The sequence below is a fragment of the Ictalurus furcatus genome, chromosome 19, assembly GCF_023375685.1.
Source record: "Ictalurus furcatus strain D&B chromosome 19, Billie_1.0, whole genome shotgun sequence".
NCBI lineage: Eukaryota > Metazoa > Chordata > Actinopteri > Siluriformes > Ictaluridae > Ictalurus > Ictalurus furcatus.
In genome coordinates, this window is record NC_071273.1 from 20,265,106 (window position 1) to 20,287,221 (window position 22,116).

General features: G+C 37.6%; 1 protein-coding gene across 2 annotated transcripts in view; it reads left to right on the forward strand.

Moving 5' to 3' along the window:
* The window catches only part of chst11 (carbohydrate (chondroitin 4) sulfotransferase 11), a 59,454-nt gene that overhangs the window by 31,479 nt on the left and 5,859 nt on the right, over nucleotides 1-22,116 (forward strand). For both annotated transcript variants that reach the window (XM_053650900.1, XM_053650901.1), the window contains exon 2: nucleotides 4,470-4,555. In XM_053650900.1, the coding sequence (XP_053506875.1) occupies nucleotides 4,470-4,555 (86 nt within the window). The remainder of the gene's footprint in view (nucleotides 1-4,469; nucleotides 4,556-22,116) is intronic.

Below are 22,116 nucleotides of genomic sequence, written 5' to 3' on the forward strand. Positions count from 1 at the left end.
ATGCGATCTGACATTTCTTTAGTTCCCGTACTCACGACTCCTGTACTCACTCCTACCAGCCATTAGTTCCCATTTTCAGACTGCAGAAATGGAAGAAAAACATATGACTGTGGTTTTCTTATCCATCTTATCCTGCTATTAAATGTGTATAGCGACATTAGAAAATGAAGTTTGGAAGGAAGTAGCAGAGATCATTGGTGCCTCTCTGTGCGTTCAAGTTCTCCTGGGAAGTTTGTATGTACGAGTTGGGAAGTCGCAATTATGACGTCATATGCGTTCAAGTCACTTTGGCCAGAGCAAGATGGCGGTGTACCTTCTCTTAATTAACTACAAAAAAATACAGCAAGGTTTTTGAACTCTACTTCTAGAAAATGAAGAACAAAGAATGCGCATCAGGTGTGTTTTGCCTTTTTGTGTTTTTAATCAATTTATGAAGCCACTGTAAACTTTAACGTTATATATTATATCGTGAATTGTACAACGATATCGTATTTTGTGCAGGGATGAGCTTATTTTATTGTAAACATTCAATTTCAACAAATTTACCTTCAAGTACAGACATTGCATTCATTGATTCCACCATGTTTTCTTACTGACACGCCCCCAACTCTGCGCTCAAACTAAATCCAGAGTTTCCAACTTGTAATTTCGACCTTGTAGTGGTGTTCATGTGCATTCAACTCATAAATACGATCTTTCAGACATGACTTGAACGCACCATCTGTTGAGTTTACGTAGCTAGTACAGTTTGCCCGCTTTGCTAATCTGCAAATCTGCTATAACCGCACATGCACGCATGTGACAAAAGCAGCGATTGCTACACACCAATAAGAGGCAAAATAAGAGTGAAAAGAGTGACTTGTCACCTGCTAGTGTGAAAAATGTTGGTCTACTTTAAGTGGTCGACAACCACTATTTAAGTAGTGTGAGGGAAATTACTCATTTTTACTTTGTAATATTTTTGTTCTTGTTCTATTTCATTCTCATCAGAGGATAACGCCTAAGAAGGCCATGTCATGTCACTGAGATCAGTACAGAATGTTTATCTGCTAACAGAGACACAAACATGTTCTTCTGTTCAAGGTTCGTCTAAACATCTTCCAAGATCCTAAAACAAAGCCTGTTTGAACTGCCTCAAACTGCTTCTTATCGGTACACAGAATTATGTCATGCTCTGCGTTTCATATATATATAGTAGTGGTTTAGTCCAAGGGCTTCAGAGCGCTCTCATTATTCTATCCTGTATTAACCGTCTTCCTGTAATAAAACTTTTTACCTTCAGAGGACGAGTCTGCGAGTGTTGTCTAATTTCCAGGACAGTAGTTAATATTGTGAGAATGTTCAAGTTGTGAGGCAACTGGGAAATCTAAACACAGAGCATGACCGCTAGCTATTAGCTGAGGCAGTTTAGATAGCTAGCATATAGCCAGGTATTTCAGGTCTTTTATACAGAAAATGTAAAAGCATGGTGATGGTAGAAACAAGACACAACAATCAGAAATATCAACATTTTCCTCAGCTGTGTTTTGTAAATTATTTGGAAAAGTCTCAGCATGGCTAAAATGACGTAGTAATTATAGTTAGCAATAATTGCTAATGAAGACGTCCATCACAGTTCCAATTTTATGATGCACAAAAAAACAAGAAACCCACACGAAGGAAGCTTGTAAAGTGAAAGAACCACGATGAAGAATTGTTTATGGTCTCACTAAATCCTGAATAATAGAAGCCTTCTTTGTAATATTGAAGAAGAAAAAAAAACACCTCTAGAGCATGAAGACTTTCACTTCAAACTGAACAATGATTTCACGTCTGCTCAGTACGTTAGTTGGTAGATATGCATATATATCCATTACACTTGATTATAGAAAACTGAAGCTTTGCTTTGCCTCAAACTTTGTAGCACAAAGAATCATTGTTAAATGTTATGGAGGCATAATGACTACCATACTATTCATTTACTATGTTCCTGAGAAAAACTGGCTTACAGGAAAATCTCAGGAGAATGAAACGTGAAACAAAGGCATTCAGAGGCTTTTAAAGAAAAATGGTCCATTTTAGAGAAATTTGCAGACAAATAGCTGACTAGGCAGTGAATATTTTGCAATTGCAAACATACATTATTCGTCTGTATATTTTGCTTTAAAGTCATATGGCTTTGGGACATTCTAGAAATAATACACCTCCTCAACGTGCTTGTACTCTGTGTTTTTCTGTGTACACCTGAGTAAGATGGTCTACTGTATACAAACAAGGACTACTTCATTAGGAGCACCTGCACTCCTGCAAATTCATACAGTTATCAGCCAATCATCAAACATTAGAATGGGCAAAATGTGATCTCAGTGGCTTTGACTGTGTTGTAGTTGTTGGTGGCTGACAAGCAGTCGTTTGAGTATTTCAGAAACTGCTGATCTCCTGGGATTTTCACATACAGTGGTCTCTAGAGTTTGTATAGAATGGTGCAGAAGAAAAAAAAATACAGTGAGCAACAGTTCTGTGGGTGGAAATGCCTTGTTCATGGGAAAGGTCAGAGGAGAATGGTCAAACTGGATCAAATTGACAAGAAGGTTATGGTAACTCAAATAACTACTCATGAAAACTGTGCTGAGCAGTAAAGCATCTCAGAACACGCGGTATGTCGAACCTTGAGGTGGGTGGATTACAACAGCAGAAGACCACATCGGGTTCCACTCTTGTCAGCCAAAAACAGGAATCTAAGGATACAACGTACACATTCTCAACCAAACTGGACAACTGAAGAAAAATAAAACAGGCAATGTTTTTTTCGAGTCTTCAGTTGTGCAGTTTCTGTTAATCTGACTGAATAATTGCAAGATAGAGCATGTGTACAGCTGTTCCTAATAAAGTGAATGATGAATGTATGTAAACATGAATAGACACCAAATACAATAATAATCGTACAACAGTCTCGGAGCAACAAGCAGACCATTTGTAACCATTTTACAGAATAACTATCTGGTAAAGCAGCTTTTTCACTCTTAAAACTCTGGTTCCTAAAATCATGACTTGTTAAATTCCTCTAGAACAGTGCGTTTTTCATCAAGACAGCTTCAATGACTTTGTTTACTTCTCAATAAATGATTCATTCATTTTGAAAAATCAGTGGTGTTTCCATTTGAAGCAAAGGTTACTTGTTCCTGAGTCACTGAATAATTTTGATTTCATAGCTCTTATTTGTTCAGTTTGTCAGTGAATAAGGTTTCACATTATTCTACCACTTAAACGATTTTTTTTTTTGTGTGCCATTTCATGTGATGGACTTGTTGGGTTTTTATTAAGTAATCACCTTTAATGTTCATCAGACTGAGACAGTTGTGTGTTCATCAGCTGTGATTTGTAAATAGCAGAACAGAGAATTATTTATGATGTCAAGCTCTGGCTTGGTTTTTCACAAACTGTATCACTGCAGGCTTTTCATAAAATGCATATGAGATGGCAATGACATTGAAAAGCATAATGATGGCACGAAAGCAAGAGGGACAGCTTAGATTTGTTTTTTGCTATTGATGAAATATTCATGACACACGTCCTTTAGAAACCCAGAATGTAGGTTCTAATATACGCTTGGACATAGAGGATTTTCAATATTTTACACTCTGAAGCTAATAATGCATGAGGCCAGTGGCGCTAACTGTCACAAGAAGAAACAAAATGGATTTGTAGTTGAACTTTTTTTTTTGTCAAACCGCATGAATTCTCAATTCTGATTGGACAGAAGGTGCAAGACAAATCTCAGGTTTATATTGATACTAATTGGTGATATGACTTTTTTCTGTGAATGCTTTGTATCAGTCAGAGGTAAGTCAGGAAAGCCTTCAAGATGGAAGACATTGTACTCTGTGGTTTTTCCCTAGCATGACAAGCTGCATTTTTTTTTTTTTTTTGTCTTTTTAACTTCACCAGAAAGAGAAAGAAGAGAGGCTGGTGAGGGAGCAAGGTGTTGATTCCTGTTAACAGGAATTAACTTGTGTTGTGGAGGTACCACAACAATTAACACAACATTGGTTCATTATATTCCTTATATAATGCATACACAAGTTTTATTACTCAAATTACTTTAAATATATGTAGGTCTATACAATTACTGCCACATTTAGGAGAGATCCATGATAATCAAGGGACTTAACAGAGACCTAAGACAGGAAAAGTTATCAACACTTGCTGCCAGTTAGTGGTAATGGAGATGTTCTGTTATTTTGTCATTTGTGTCAAATATTTGCATTGTGTTTGATGTGTTATTTGTTGGGGTGCATGTGGAAATTTACCCGATATGAGGGGTTCTGCCAAATAAACATTTAATAACACTGCTTGAGGATTTTGGTCTGAGACACATCCCCTTTGTTTAAGAAGCTATAAATGTGTATGTGTTTACTGCTTTTACCCACTTTTTAGCTCTGGTCTGTGTCTGAGTTAACCGTCTGTCTCTGTCTCTGTTTGTTTTGCAGTAATGAGACGAAACCCGTTTGCAGCAGAGGGCTGCTGTAGGAGCGGCTCGAGAAATGCACTGCAGGAGCTTTATAACCCCACACAGGTACCTCTGCAACAGGCTACAAATATCAGCCTGTCTGATAAATGTCTGATTTCACACTGGCTTTGTCTGACTAAATATTTATATATATAAAAAAATTATATATATTTATATATACAGTATCTCACAAAAGTGAGTACACCCCTCACATTTTTGTAAATATTTGATTATTGCTTTTCATGTGACAACACTGAAGAAATGACACTTTGCTACAAGGTAAAGTAGTGAGTGTACAGCTGTGTAACAGTGTAAATTTGCTGTCCCCTCAAAATAACTCAACACACAGCCATTAATGTCTAAACCCCTGGCAACAAAAGTGAGTACACCCCTAAGTGAAAATGTCCAAATTGAGCCCAATTAGCCATTTTTCCTCTCCGGTGTCATGTGACTTGTTAGTGTTACAAGGTCTCAGGTGTGAATGGGGAGCAGGTGTGTTAAATTTGGTGTCATCGCTCTCACACTCCCTCATACTGGTCACTGGAAGTTCAACATGGCACCTCATGGCAAAGAACTCTCTGAGGATGTGAAAAAAAGAATTGTTGCTCTACATAAAGATGGCCTAGGCTATAAGAAGATTGCCAAGACCCTGATACTGAGCTGCAGCATGGTGGCCAAGACCATACAGCGGTTTAACAGGACGGGTTCCACGCGGAACAGGCCTCGCCATGGTCGACCAAAGAAGTTGAATGCACGTGCTCAGCGTCATATCCAGAGGTTGTGTTTGGGAAATAGACGTATGAGTGCTGCCAGCATTGCTGCAGAGGTTGAAGGGGTGGGGGGTCAGCCTGTCAGTGCTCAGACCATACGCCGCACACTGCATCAAATTGGTCTGCATGGCTGTCATCCCAGAAGGAAGCCTCTTCTAAAGATGACGCACAAGAAAGCCCGCAAACAGTTTGCTGAAGACAAGCAGACTAAGGACATGGATTACTGGAACCATGTCCTGTGGTCTGACGAGACCAAGATAAACTTATTTGGTTCAGATGATGTCAAGCGTGTGTGGTGGCAGCCAGGTGAGGAGTACAAAGACAAGTGTGTCTTGCCTACAGTCAAGCATGGTGGTGGGAGTGTCATGGTCTGGGGCTGCATGAGTGCTGCCAGCACTGGGGAGCTACAGTTCATTGTGGGAACCATGAATGCCAACATGTACTGTGACATACTGAAGCAGAGCATGATCCCCTCCCTTTGGAGACTGGGCCGCAGGGCAGTATTCCACCATGATGACGACCCCAAACACACCTCCAAGACGACCACTGCCTTGATAAAGAAGCTGAGGGTGAAGGTGATGGACTGGCCAAGCATGTCTCCAGACCTAAACCCTATTGAGCATCTGTGGGGCATCCTCAAACGGAACGTGGAGGAGCACAAGGTCTCTAACATCCACCAGCTTCGTGATGTCGTCATGGAGGAGTGGAAGAGGACTCCAGTGGCAACCTGTGAAGCTCTGGTGAACTCTATGCCCAAGAGGGTTAAGGCAGTGCTGGAAAATAATGATGGCCACACAAAATATTGACACTTTGGGCCCAGTTTTGACATTTTCACTTAGGGGTATACTCACTAGCTGCATTTACATGGACAACAATAATCCACTCTTAATCCGATTAAGACCATACTCTAATTAAGAAACTACCATGTAAACAGCAATATAATATATATATATATATATATATATATATATATATATATATATACATATATATATATATATATATATATATATATATATATATATATTGCTATATTGAAAAATATCATATCGAGACACCACCATATTGTATCACATGGAATTTTCAATAATGTATATTGTTCTTATATGTGTCAGGTTTTTATTTTCAATTTAGTAAAACATTCAACATTATAAATGTACATTATAAATTGACATTTCATAGTAACAGTGATGTTTTGCCTATTCCATTCAATCTGGAGAAGTGTTTTTAACCCCTGATTTGAGATTGGAGAGGAGGATATAGTATGTGTAACCCCTTAAGCCACAATTTATGACTTTTAGAGAGTACTTTATTGATCCGCAAGGGGAAATTTGGGGTGTAGATTATAGTTACATGCTTTAATGTTTTCCAATAATTTCACTGTAGTTACTCTATTTATTATTAGGTTGTTACAACAGCATTCAGACTATTGAATTTTGTAAAAGGAAGTGTGCTCTGAAAACTCACAGTAACCTTTCGACCCTGACTTCAGTGCTTGACCATGTTGCTATGGAAACTCAAAATGGCACTCAACTCCCAATTTCTTTCTTTTACAAAATACATGTATGCACCACTCTGCATAAAGGAACCGTCCTCTAAGCACGTTTTGCATATACTAAGCTCATCCCTATACATGTCTGTCTCTCTGTCTCTCTCTCTCTCTCTCTCTCCCTGTCTCACTCACTCAAATACACACATACACACACACACACACACACACACACACACACTCTGTCCACCTCTGCGTCTTTTGGAGACAAATGAGCATTGTTGCCATGCCAACTGTCCTCCTCTGGATAAGAGGAAAGAGATGGACTTGGAGCTATAATCACATCTGGCATTATTTTATTCTGAAACATTTTTAAAGTTTTAAAGAAGCTTCATTTGTCATTACTACCAGTGCATATGTGATATTTTTAATGAATCTATAGTCTCTTCATACCTGCTAATAGCAGTACATCATGCATCACTTGTGATCATCTGCATGTCTTCACGGTACAATCTGGAAATGCTATTCTGATTGCTTCCAGAAAGAGACTACTAGAGCAGGCATGAATTTCCTGAAACATTTTTGCAATGCAAAATGCCATCTATGAGAGCAGTTTCATACTGAATATAGCAGTTTAAAGAGCAATGGCATAATAACAAGGGCTCATTGGGCTAGCTCTTCAAGTGAATTTACAGAAGAACCTGGGATGCTTGACATTAAGCAGGCAGTATTGGAGGACGTGGGCTCTGGTTCCTGCTGTGAAATGACTGGCTTCCATTTCAGTGCAGTTTCACATTACAGTATAAAGCAATACAGGATTTCTGAAACATTTCCGTTCAGGAATTTGTACTACCAGGTGCCGTATCATCCTCTTTTTAGGACACACACACTCCCACTCGTTCTTCACTCCCACAGTTCATGAGTTATTTAATAACATTAGTAGGAGAAAAGGAACAATACCAAACTTCCCAACAAGCAAGAGCATATACAGTATTTGCCTGTATACAGTATTTGCCTATATCTAAATCTTATTATAGGTCCTAAGAATAAATCTTATGATGTCTTCTGATAAATAAATAAAGCACTATAAAGTACAGATAATTTTCCCTCCAGTGTTATAGTTGCCTCTGCAGATGGATTAAAAGCTCTACTTGTAAAGAGTCATGTTCAGATTTCTATAGCTAAACATATGGACCGTCTCTGCAAGCCTAAACGGAGAAAGAAAGTGTGTGTCCATTTCATGGTTCAGTGGACGACAAGGTGATGTGAGGCATTTGAAGTTGAATTCAGTCCTTAGATGACTTGCTGAAGCTATTATGGGAAATGCCACAAAGATGGAGCACAGGGTTCTACTTTAGTGAAACCACTGAATGCGGTAGAAACAACCACAAGTGTAATACAACGCGACAAATAACAGAATATATCAATATTAACATATTGCTAAGATTAGATTTTCTTTCCACACTTTTGTAACTTATAACTGCACACATTTCCTCTTAGCGCTTAGTTCGTCTAGGTACTGAATGATATGCGTTACAATAAATCACTGAATAATTATACAGAAATTTAAGGGTATATTGTATCACTGAACTGTTACAAATACAATGCTACACTCTACTGTAATGCAATGTGATTTAGTGTACTGTCCTTCCTGTCCTTCATGTCCTTCCTGAACTGTCTAAAGGACATTTCGCATGTATTAAGTTTATTACATTTATTTCTCTGAATAATAAACTTTACATTAAGGGAGTCAATGTTATTTTGTAAGATCCTGCTACTTTGCAAAGTACGTTGATATTAATCATGATACTGTAAGTTGCAGTATATTGATCCATACCAACATACAGTGGTTGATGTCCATAGATTGTTAGTTATAATTAATTATTAGTTAGCTGTATAAAATGATTGTATTATTATTAATTGTAATGAAGGTAAAGAGTCTACAATCAATGTTCCATTAAATAAGTAGAATTAAATGAAAATATAGTTATAAAATATATATCTTATAAGTTATAAGTATCTTAGTGAACTGTCACAATTCTAAAATTTGGATAACTGTCAAACAATTGATTAATTTATTATTTAATTGTCTTTGTTGTTGTGTTTACGCCACTTCTATAGTATAAGCATACTATTTTTATATAACATGGTAAATAATAGTTTATAAATCAAAATGCTTGATTGAGAATAATGATTAAAATGTGACTCTACAACGGATTATACCATGTGTCACGATATTGGATTTAGAGGTGGATACAAATGCAGAATACAGTTGAAACGTTTTAATAAGGTGCAAACAAAACAAGACTTACATGAAACCAGGACTAGAATAACGTGATACAGATGGACATACCAAACAACGCAAGACAACCCGTGCAGTGCAGAACGTGACTATTTATACACAAGTGCTAATGAGCCAAACGTGACTCAGGTGAAACAGACATATGACTATGTGCAGTGGCTGATGGGAATCGTAATCTTAGTCTTTCTCCGCTATTTACATGACATCATGGTGCTGTTGAATATGAATCGGATCTAAATCTAATAATAAATGGATCGGGAGGAAAAAAAACAATTATTTAACAAGAAAAAATGTGTTGATTTAGTGGAGATTTCTGTAAGATATTTTTATTTAACATTTATAGAACGAGTCACCACTTGGTAACATTCAGAAGGGAAGCTGTTCCTTTAGGTTTTCGTTCACAGGACAACGTAAGGATAGAGGATGATGCATTTTGGGGTTTCTCAGTAATTTTTTTCTAATTCTGATCGTGCTGTAATTGGGAAATGGTCGTCTTTGGGGTGATAACACATACACACATTCATTTAACACAGTATTAACACAGTCAATGCTCAATAAATTGACAATGAACTTCAGACACCTTTTTCTAACATTGCTGAGGCCTTCTGCTTGACTGATGATACATTTTTATGGAAACATGCAATTGCACAAGACATTACATTGACTAGCTAAATTCATCCTTCCAGTTTCAGTATATTTTTATTCATGAACAGAGAAATTAAAAAAAGGATTCTCACTGAAACTGTCTATAATTAATGCTAATTACAGGTTGTGTGTGTATACAGATGGGTATGCTGACTCAGCCTGACCTTCTCTAAATCATACGCAAATGTGGGAAGTCCACAGGCCCTCGCTGTATACACTCAACAGCATTTTTGGTGGTTTAGATGCAGTTCGCAGTTTTATACAGCAATGTTAATATCCTCCTGGGAAAAGTCACAGCTGGTAAAAACCATTACGGCTGCACTTTTACACCTGTTAGCACACGCACACACACACGCACACACACACACACACAAACACAAACACAAACACATATACATACCCACTCTATCGTTCTTACATTCCATATACTTTTATAGCTGCAGTTAATCCCTTTATGGCTACCTAGATGCAATAATGTCTTCTTGATTCTCACTGAACTGAGTTAAAATAAGGTGTAATGAAGCAAGCAGAACGATGAGCAGTGTATTGCCGACTGCAAACAGGAAGCACGGCAAGCCAAAGACCGCAATCCAGTGAGCACAATAATAATTTAAAGAAATAATCACATCTTGGTGTATATTAATAGTTCAATGAGATTTTGACTATAGAGAAAAGTTTTAATAGGCCCTTTGACACTAAAATGACCAATGTGGTCATACACAGTACTGTGTAAAAGTCTTAGGTGCCCTATTTTCTACATAATCAAGTTAGTACAAAAAATTAGATTTCCAAACATCAGTTTTCCAGCACAAAATTGAATGTTACAGAAAAATATTTGTACGCCAGTAAAGATTACGTATTATGTAAAAGACCACTTTTAAGACACAGGGTTTTGGGATTTTTTAAGCAATGGGTCATCAAACCAATATTGACTGTTTCATTTACTGCTCTTTATATATATATATATATATATATATATATATATATATATATATATATATATATATATATATATATATATATATTAATGTAAAAGCAATAAATTTTATTATTTTTGAAGGCATCTTTGCTCTACAGCATTTCTTTGCATACATGTGCCTAAGACTTTTGCACAGTACTGTACAAGACCCAAAAGGGATATATTTATGAGCCAGATCAAGACGAACCAGGACCAATTTAAAGTAGACAAAAAACATCTTTTTATGGTCCAGTTTAACATTGGATAGTTGTCTCAGGTCAGTCTTGTGCTCAATTTCCGAGTTTTCCTGAAAGATACAATCTGTACTCATTAATAATAAATCCGTAAATATTACTGTTGAATAATTAATATGTACTAAAGTGAACTGAAACGTGCAAAATCTATTGAATGGCGTGTTGTTTGTTTCTTCACTGAAGCCAAAATAGCATTTATGTCCATTAAATGTACAAAACATGGGATTTGACACCAATTAATGGTGGAACTGTATGAAAAATTCATGAAAAAAGGCTTCCACTTAACTCGCTAAACAGTTCTTTAGCGTTTACAACCAGGGGTTTTAGATAGGCTTCCAAGTAGGACCTCTTTAAGATGCTAAAATGCTTAACTATTTAAAAAACCCTTTTAGAAATCCTCAAAGTGAATGAAAGTATTAGAAATACAAAATACTATTTGGCATTGCAATTAATTGTTTAAAAATATTTCATAATCAAAAGTGTCTTTAATTATTCATCATACTTTTTGTCAGCTATTAAACTGGATGCTAACTAGCAAGCTGGATGCTAGCAGGCAGAGCCGCTGTGCTTTTGTTCATCTCTTGAGATTCGGCTTTACTTTCATTATGATGTGTTTATGGTCTAATACTGCAGCATGTGTGTGCTTGTTAACCCCACTCTGTAATTCCCGCCTTCTCGCACACCAATTGGTCGATTATAAGGTTCTGTGTACACTAGTGAGTTTTCGTTTTAAAATGAAAACGATCCTTGTCCACACTGGCGTTTCCATTGTGTTTCCGAAACGATCTCTGTCTACACTACACGACCAAAAACGAATGTCACATGACCATTCATGCACACTGGGCATGCGCATACAAGTGTAAATAGGAGGTTGGTTGCTAGACACTGGCAGGTACAACAATGCTAGTTACCGGCAGGTACAACAAACCAGCATTCCATGCAGGGCTTAAACCGCTTGAACTGAGATTTGTTGCTGATTGCTCTAATCATAGCTCGCCTCTTGCGCATGTAGGCATCTGCAGTATTATAAAATACAGAATTTAACTGCACAATGGCTGCTAAGAATGACAACAAAGCCAGCAAAGCTTGCGGTTCAGTCTCCATGTTGTTGTGTATATGATCAAGGTAGCGTAATGGTCATATGGTAGGGGCTTGACGAATCGGGGAAGGATATGCAATGATCCAGAAGACCCAATCAGGGGGCGAATGTGGGCGAAGCCACGCCTTCGTTTTCAAAAGTCTTCCTTTTGGTCTGTTTACACTGAAACGGCAGGAGTAACTGTAGCAAAAGTTATGCATTTTAAAACGAAAACGCACTAGTGTAAACAGGGCCTCAAAGGCTTGCAGGAACTATTGGCCAAATTCATGAATCTCAACCTACTCTCAGCAAACACGTGAAGATGAAGCACTGTTGTGTACGGCATCAAACAGTTGCTGGACAATAGCAGCAAGTGAAGCTGTCCTGAGTCGAAACAATGCCCTTGGCCATATAAGGTCATGTTATCATATTGCTTCGTATTGCATGTCCATTCAAATGTGTACATGATGGCAGAATGTGTACATGATGGCAGAAGGTTCAGATATTTTATTTTGTTCCATGGACATTCAAATAATGTATGAAAAAATGTCAAATGTGGGCAGAGTGAAACCAATTTTATATATATATATATATATATATATATATATATATATATATATATATATATATATATATGTATTTGGGATGCTAATAGTGTGTCTTTTTCAGTGTATTAAAGTCTGCATTCATAGTAACACTGTTTTGAATACTATTAAGACAGCACTACCACTGGAGACTTCATCCATACAGTAAATGATAAATAATGTGTTTCTTAGTCCGCTTTGTATTATATTTAGATAATATTGCATGTCCGATATACAAGTTAGTTAGTTGGAAGTGAATTAGTTGTTACTATAGAAACTATAACGTATTAGAACAAGTGCATTAATATAAACCTGTGATTTGCTGTTATAGAAAATGAATCCATACGTTTTAACCAATCAGATTTGAGAATTAGAGAACAGTGCTGTGGTATAATGGTATTTATACATCACACCACCTTTGCATTGATTACTTTCCTATACCAGCACACCCCAAAGTGTTTTATTCCTTACATATACCTGAATGTCCAGTGGGTACATGGTCAATTTTGTTGAACAAATATTAACCTGTTCTCAAGCTGAAACATAAAACACATACATATACTGTACACGTCTGACATAAAAATAGCCGTTACAGCCTACTGCTGCTTCTTCTTTTCTGAGCTGTAGGCTTTATAATTGTACCTCATTTTGGACAAGACACAGTGGGCTGGTTTACTGGACACAGATGAAGCAACCGTTCAAGCTAAAATGCGCCATCATTGTTAATTCAACTTTGAACATCCTTTGCTTTAGGACGAGGCTTAATTGTGTTCGGTACTGCAGTGGTGTGTGTGTGTGTGTGTGGACCGTTTGATATACCAAAGAAAGTTAGTCTAGCCTTTCATTATGTTTCAGCTCATCAAAGTCCTGCTATAATCATAGCTTCACATGGCGACTATTTCTTTCCCACACACACACATACACATACACACACACACACACACATACACACACCACTTGATCATGGGTATGAACTCGCTGAACTGTAAGGATGTGTCAGTAGCTTGATGTAAGAAACTTTTCAAGCGCAAAAGGTGGAAAATCACTGGCTAGCTTTCCTGAGACCTCTCTCTCTCTCTCTCTCTCTCTCTCTCTCTCTCTCTCTTACTTGTCTGCTTGTCCTTCTCGCTTTTTCCTTCATACTGAGTGCTTGTGTTTGTTTATTTGAAGCCAGTTTTCCCCTCAGAGCAACCCATGTGTGGGTGTGTGCATCGCAGAATTGCCTCTTACCTCAGATGGACACACACACACACACACACACAAACAGTGGCTCACACGGCAGATCAGGTATCCCACATCATAGCCTTCCAGCTCAGGTGGCAAGTTTACCTGGGCACCTTTGCATAACCTCTTGATATAAAACCCTTTGTGAGTGAGTGTGTGTGTGTGCGAACGTATGTGCTCTGGTGTGGCTGTGTGCGTTTGTGTTCTGGTGTGTGTGTGCGTGCGTGCGTGCGTGCGTGTGTGTGTGTGTGTGTGTGTGTGTGTGTGTGTGTGAGTTGTGTAAAGGGCATTCTGACAGCACCTAGGCAGAGCCAGTGGAAACTTCCTGAGGTGCAGGACACGGCCCTGTATCCATTCTCGACAGAATGAAAGAGACACTGCGCTCATAATCACAAGACTTAACAAAAAGTCATTTGCATTTGGCTCTAACTTTGCATGAAAATCATCCCAGAAAGTGATATGGCAGATAATCTGCCATATATGACGTTGATGATGAATCGCCTTTATTTTATGCAGTCTTATGCTTCTAGTTCAATCGAATAAGGAGCTGAATGAGACTGAACAAGATTGTGAAATCACAGGCTGATGCAATCGTGGAAACAAGGAGTGATAAAATACTGCTGTTTTTCTTTCATAATTTGAAATTGGCTTAAGAATTATGGGCTTTGTAAATAGTGAATTGGGTGTATAAATGCACAAAAGCAAAATCCGATGTGGGCAGTTAACTGGATCATGGAAAAATTTGTAAGGTTTTATTGGGTGGAAAAGCTGATTTAGTGTCATAAAGAACTCACTTGGGAAACGAGTTTACATAAGAGCAGGCAGATGATAGTACATTGTAGGGCTTAAAGACATGAACAAAAATATCCTACTGCGATATTGCTACGCATTGAGATTGTGATATGCCCAGAAATACATTAAACAAACTGGAGAGACTGTGATGCAAATCACAAGCTTTGAAGTCAAGTTCTGATTCATGAGCGTTTGAATCCAAGTCAAGTTGGGAGTCATAAGCTTTGTAGTATGAGTTGAATTGGGAGAAGCTTTGAAGTCAGAAGTGAATTGTGAGTCATAGCCTTTGAAGTCTGAGTCATGTTTTGTAGTTGGAGTTGATAGTTTTATGCTCTGAAGTCCAAGTCAAGTTATGAGTCAAAAGCTTTAAATTCTAGTCGAGTTATGTATTATAAGCTTTGAATTCTAGTCAAGTAACAAGTCAAAAGCTTTAAATTCTAGTCGTCTTGAGAGTCATAAGCTTAAAGTGAGAGTTGAATTGGGAATCAGTCATAAGTTTTGAGGTCTTTGAGTTAACTTGAGAGTCGCTTTTAATTCTAGTTGAGCTGCGAGTCATAAAGTTTGAAGTTGAGTTGCGAGTTATAGGCTTTGAAATCCGAGGTGAGTTGTGAGTCATAGGCTTGAAGTCTAATTAAGTTGTGAGTCATAGGCATTAAAGGCTCAGTTGAGTTGTGAGTCACAGGCATTAAAGTCTCAGTTGAGTTGTGAATCATAGGCATTAAAGTCTCAGTTGAGTTGTGAGTCATAGGCTTTAAAGTTGAGTTTGGAGAAGCTTTGAAGTTTGAATTGCGAGTCATAAGCTCATAGGTCAAGTTAAAACTTATGGGCTTTGAAGTGAGTCAAATAGTGAGCCATATATTTTGAATTCTGAGTCAAGATTGTGTAAGTCTGTACAGTTAAACAAAAAAAAACAAACAAACTCAAATATAACTCAAGTGGCAAGTCTAAGACATGAGTCCTCATCTCTCTGCTTCTGCAATGTCAGTAATGCAAAGGCCAATGTTGCAATAACAATAATGAAAACAAATTATTAGCCCTGATAGCTTGCTTTGGTATTACTAAACTAATTACTTTAATGACTATTGTGAGGTGATAGGTGTCTGAATCAAGTGATTCAGTAAACATGTAGACCATCACTATTAATCTGTTAATATTCTTACTGATAGCTCAATCCGATTAAAAAAAACAACAACCATTCATGTGGAAATAGTGTAAACCAACTGAGAACAACCAGAATGACATTTCTATCCAATAAAACAGTGAGAAATCCATATAATCTATTGAAAGATATTCATGAGATAGATTTGGCATCAAACTAACATTATGATGATGGTGTGGGATGTAAATTGACCTCAGGAAAGTTGACTCAGTATTTAACATTCAGTGCAGATACAGAACACGCCCATGGTAAGAAAAAAAAGTAAAAACCTTTAATAAAACCTATACTTCTTATTGGTAATGTTACAAGATGAGTAAAGGCGATAGAGTACAGTATCTGCTTTACCAATGGATAGTGTGTGCATTTCAACAACTAGAGCTGCTTGCTCCAGAATGTTGGGCAAATATAAAATGCTGAGCAGCTTTTGGATGACGTTTTGCTTAGATGGAAATAATTTAAACCTTGTTAAACATACAAGCAGCCTGATTAAAACCGGACTCACACTGACCCACACTCCTTGTTGTTATGATTACGCCGACACTAAACCACATTATCCCACATGCACATAACTTTGGATTGGATTAAATATAAAGTGCATATAAACAGAGTTCGTCTACAGACTGTCCAGTTTAGTATACATATAAACAGCTCATTCAGAATCTGCACTCACAATGAATTATTTTAGATTGGTGAAAATCGTTGTGTGTGTGTGTGTGTGTGTGTTTGTGTGTGTCTGAGCAAGAGACCTATTTTGTGTTTACTGAACTAATTGAAAAGGAGGGACATCCACTCAGTCTTTCATTCAGTCTTTCTCGCACCCAAATTACGAACACATAGACACACACATACACACACAGGCGTGCATCTACAGTTCAGCTGTCATGAATCATCATCATTGCCACGGCAACAGCGCGAGCTGCCTGCTCTTCGCTGCTGAAAAGCACGAGCACAGGCTGCATTAAAGCATGATATGTCCTTTATAACATAATCACTGCCTTATTTTCATGAACGAAGCTTAACGTTAGAATTTGGCATGTGAGTTTGTGTCTCAGCATAGCCGAGGCAGGAGAAATTTCTCCATTCAAAATCCATCTGTGCCTCTTCTTCACCATAATAAAGTGCATTGTGTTCCTTGCATCGTGTTCCTTGTAGAAATACGCTCACACTTTGAGAGTCCAAACAGGACGCGATCATGCTTCAATAATTCAGTGTATGCCACCGTGTGTTAATAATTCAGCCCTGGTTCTGTAGACGGAGACGTCTGAAAGGAGAACTGCGAGTTCACCGCAGTCAGGGGGTCACGTCATGACCGTCAATCAGAGAGACAGAGAAGGTGAAAGAAAGAAAAATGGAAATGAGATGCAGTGCCGTTGATGTTGAGCTCTGAAATATGGAATATTTTATTCTCAGTTTTGTTTGAACTTTCTAATTTTGACCTGTTATTTGAAGACAAATAAGCTGCATGAAATAAGTAAGGGATAAAACCACTGAAGGTTTGCTATTATAGGAAAATAATAACTGAAGGAATGGTGTGATGCAGCGTTACTGTTACCATTCTGAAGTTTTATTTTCCAATAACATCACATCGTGAAGTGTTTTATTCCTCTTATACCACAGAAATTAGGCAAGGACTACAATTTTTATTTTGGTAACAAACATGTCATCATTTTAACCGTTTATAGTTCTGATTATTGTTAGTGCACATCCACAAATGAAGTTATCAGTCACGTTATAGCAGCTATAAAAAAAGTCATTCCCTAATGCATCCTCTCTTTTTTCTCCCTCTCTCTCTTGAAGTTAATAAGACACAAATAAACACAGCCAGTCATGTCACAGAGAAACCGATAAGCACAAAGTCCCTCCAGGATTTTGCGATCGCAGAAACGAACACAAAATCAAAGAGGAGGTTGCAATTTTTCAAAACTACCACAGATTTTCTGCAGATTTGATCCAAGACATGTCATGTATGTGACAACGTACATTCAGCCAAAGCCCTCTTCGATTCATGCGCGTCCAACATGAGTACAGCTAAAAGGTTTCATTTACCAACAAACATCACTGCGAAAGACAGTTTGTGCAAATTTTGTGCTACTGCAATTTCGCCAATACAAGTATTTTTCTGCAGGAAAAAAAGCACGAAGGAACTCTTTCAAATTCTGAAAAAAGCCACAGCAAAATCAAGCATTTTTGGCCCCAACAATTGCAAAAAAATGCAGCGAAATTTTATATGGACTGTATTGAAAACAGGATTATTTATTACATTATCATTAAGCTCATCATTAAAATGGGAGTAATTGAGAAGTCCTAGACATACAGTGGTAGAGTGGTGGTAGCTCAGTGGTTAAGACATTGGACTACTGATCAGAAGGTCGTTGCGCGTTTTCTGCATTCATTCAAACACACTTTCACTAAAAATGCCCTCATATAACTTTCTATCTTCTGACACACACTGCCTGACTAACACACTGCCTGACTGTTCAGTTCGGTATCTCACGTTTCCTTTCTCTCAGCAGTTCAGTACTGAGCTTATCTCGCTTTTTCTGCGTATTCTAAACCAGCACATATCAGGCATCAGCCACACATTTTATTTATACTGTTTAATAGGGTTTCCTGGAGCAAACACACGCTGGACCATGTTTTAAGCACAGAGGATTGTAGGCAGTAAATGAGGAACCCTACTGACTTCAAATGCTGGCAAAGCTGCATTTAAGCTCTTTGATTCCTCAGGACACGATTATCATCATGTGCAGCCCCAACAACACAAACGACTTTTCTCTCTTGCCAACGTAAGCCACAGTCTCATTAATAATAAAAGATTTAAGGTAATTTTAAGCCCCGGGTCACTGTTCTGTTGGCAACTGGGTCTGTTTTTGCTAATCTCGCTCTCAGCTGGAGAACAGAGTACAAAATTTCAACAAAGCAGAACATTAAGGATCAAAAAGTTTCTTTTATGAATGATTTCTTTTATGGCGGGTGCATTTTTTTTTTGTTTGTTTCTAGAAAACTGTATCTGCTATATCTGTCATGTTTGGTAAGAGGTCATGGTTTTCTCAAAATTCTAGTTTACCAGTTCTGATTTTGATTAAGTTTGAGGTTCATTTACCAAGCCAGTTCTTTTAAACTGGTGTAGGACACCACCACCTCCAACAACAACCTCATTATTATTGTTCTTATTCTTATTATTTATTTATTTTTATGTTTAGACCGAATCCATTTTTAAAATCTAAAAGTGCCTCATATACAAAAAAATAAATTATTAATAAAATAATGAGAACTCTACAGTTTACATTATATTAATAAAATAACTATAAATCAATAATAATTACTAAAACTTTAACAATGTTTTAATGTTTTAAGGTGTTTTAAGCAAAAAAAAGAAAGAAGAAATTAAATAAAATCAATTAACCAAAAACAGCTAAATTTAGAGGAAAGGGAATGTATTGAGAGTGTTTTTTTATGTTGAATTTTTATTATTATGGGGTTTATTCCCAAAATTTCTTTTTAGACCTTGATGTGTAATATTTCACTTGCAGATTTCTTAAAGGTTTATAGCATAATTTCGACTCCATATCTGACAGCTCCGAGCATTCTTACTACAATTAGTAGGAAGTGTGTATCATCTGCATTTTGTCAAGCTAACAAATCATTTTTGTTTCTGTTAATATGAATAATTTGTTGAACCGACAGGAGATGATGTCCATACTAATCTGAAAAAAAAATTCAGATGTAATGGCTAAGATAAACATGACTGTGTGTATAGAAGAGACCACATCTAGGGGGGGTGAAGCGAGGGTATTTACATGCTGTGAATGTTTACTCTGATCTTCGTGTATAAATGAGTATAAATGTGTGAAATGGAAGCCGTGTTAATGGAAGTGAAAAAGCTTTTAATGAACTAGCAGTTGCGCCCACAGTCTATTACAGTTGCATAACTATATTCATTAAATTTTCTCTCGTTTGAGAGAAAATGAGCGAGAGAGAGAGAGAGAGTCTTTTCTTTTAATCTTTCTTTTTCCAGGCCAATGTATTGACGCGTTGCCACTAATTTCGAGGCAACTCCCGATGCACAAATCTCTCTTATCAGCATGCTAGTTGTTGGTGTAAACATGTGTTGTGTGAGACTCTTGTTCACGCCTCACTGCTTATGCGCGTGATGGAGAGATGAGAAACGAGTGTGAAGAGTGGAGGTTATTCCTCCACCATCTGTGCAACACGACGAGATGCAAAACAGTTCTTAATCCAGATTGGGATGCTTTGGAAGGGATTTTCCTAATGTGGCATTAAAAAATCACATACACATGCTTTTTTTTTTTTTTTAAAGGTCTGTACCATTAAGCCTGCAACTTATCAGCTCCTGCTGAATGTACATGCTGATGGGTGACAAATTAAAGGAAAAACTGTGACTCAGTTATGCAGTGCTCAATACAAAGATTGCTACTCAATACAAAGATACTCTGACTGATCACCTTTATCCTATGATGAAACATTTCTCTCCTGATGGGCATGGTCTTCCAGGATGACCCCACACTCCTTCCACAGGACACAAGTGCTCATTGAATGGTTTGATAATAAGAATGAAAATTATGTAAAACATATGCTATGACCTTCACATTCACCAGAGCTTAACCCAGCTGAACACCTGTGGGGGATTTTGGAGTAACGTGGTCGATAGAGCTCCCCAGCTCCATCATTAAAACACCAACTGAGGGAAAATCTGTGTTTATCGTTTAAGTACAGAACCAGATCTAGAATTGATTCCAAGGCTCTCTGAAGCTGTTCTGGTGGCTCACACACACAATTAATACGCTTTATGTTGAGTTGTTCCTTTAGTTTGTCACCTATCTGTATAAGAAACAATTAGACGACGTATCAGATTAGATGATTGCAGGTTCTGTCCATGGACCTAGAGTTGGTTATGTGCATAGTGTAATCTTCATTTTTCCTCATTCTCTTTATTGCTTTGACCTTTACCTGGCAATAGCTAATCCAAATAGCCAGAGTCTTATCATTATGTATTTGAATGGTCTTATAAAGTAAGAGGGTGTAAGGCCTCAGGACTCTCTGTGCTGTATTGTAGTCTTCTTCTTGAGTGAACTAATGAAATACTTCCTGTTCATTTAGTTCTCTAGTTTTCACTTCATTAAAAAGAATGACCATTCATGCTTCTGAGCTTTATTTTAAGTAAATCCAAGTCCATAGTGGTTATCAAAACACAGGCAGGCAAAGTTAAACAGGGATAATCCATAATCAGAGACTAAGAAAGCATGCAAGGATCTAAACCTGGAGAATACAAAACAAGGAAACAAATGCATAATAAGACTTTGTGATGATACACTAACACAACGGGGTATAAATGAACAAACTTAGCAGAATTGAACACAGAACAGGTGAACACAATCAAGCAACAAACCAATAACAGGACAGAGGCAGAGACAGGACAGCACATGGAATCCTTTGCCTTTGGGAACTACTAGTGTGAAAGGGAAAACTGTGGCATCAAGTTCAATCCCAAAAGCAAGTGTTTTTATTTTGAACCAAATGATGAATTGCAGAATAAGCAACTGGCTAAGGTTTTCCTCTGAAGTTTAAAACCTGATAATGCTAGAGAGATAGGAAATGTGAGCATTTTCAGTCTCGTGTTGAGATGGTGGACCTCTGTTTGTTCATGTATATAGAATTAGCTAATTTGTTGCATGCTGCATTTATTCTACTTGGTTAAGTCTGTCCTTGCCTTTACAACTCCTCCAATCCTGTCAGTACAGGACACCACTCTTCCACTCACTGGGTGAAAAATTCAGCCTATTTCACTTGCTGTTCCAAATAATAAAGTGAGGTTCAGTGTCTTTTTTTCAGGCTAGTCAACATGTCCCAGTGCTCGATCAAGCTTGTTAAAAAGTCACACACAGAATTGGCCTTGATGCACCCTGTAGTCATCATCCTCAAACAGCTCAGTGTCCCGATTGGACATGATCCACAGAATCTGTACAACAAACTGACCATCCATTTTTATACTAAATTACATTTGTCCAGTAGCAAAACCTATTGACATTGTAAAATTCAGTGCTGATAGTGGGGGTTGTGACTCTTTTTTTTTTTTTTTTTTTGTCCGGGGAACTTCTTTTAACTGTCCTGCATGAGCAGCAATTATGGTTTCATGTATTTCTGAGGAAACATGTGTCAGGCCTTGTCCACACTAGTAGGGATATACCATATTCTACACAGTTATGTGCAACTGTAAAAGATAAACAAAAAGAATCTTCAGTGACAGTTGAATTAATTATTACATTTTCATGGCATATGTGAACCTAGCCGGTTTCCCCAATCTTCAGTAACCACCCTAGTCTGGTTAGGATCATTGTGGATCTGGGAATA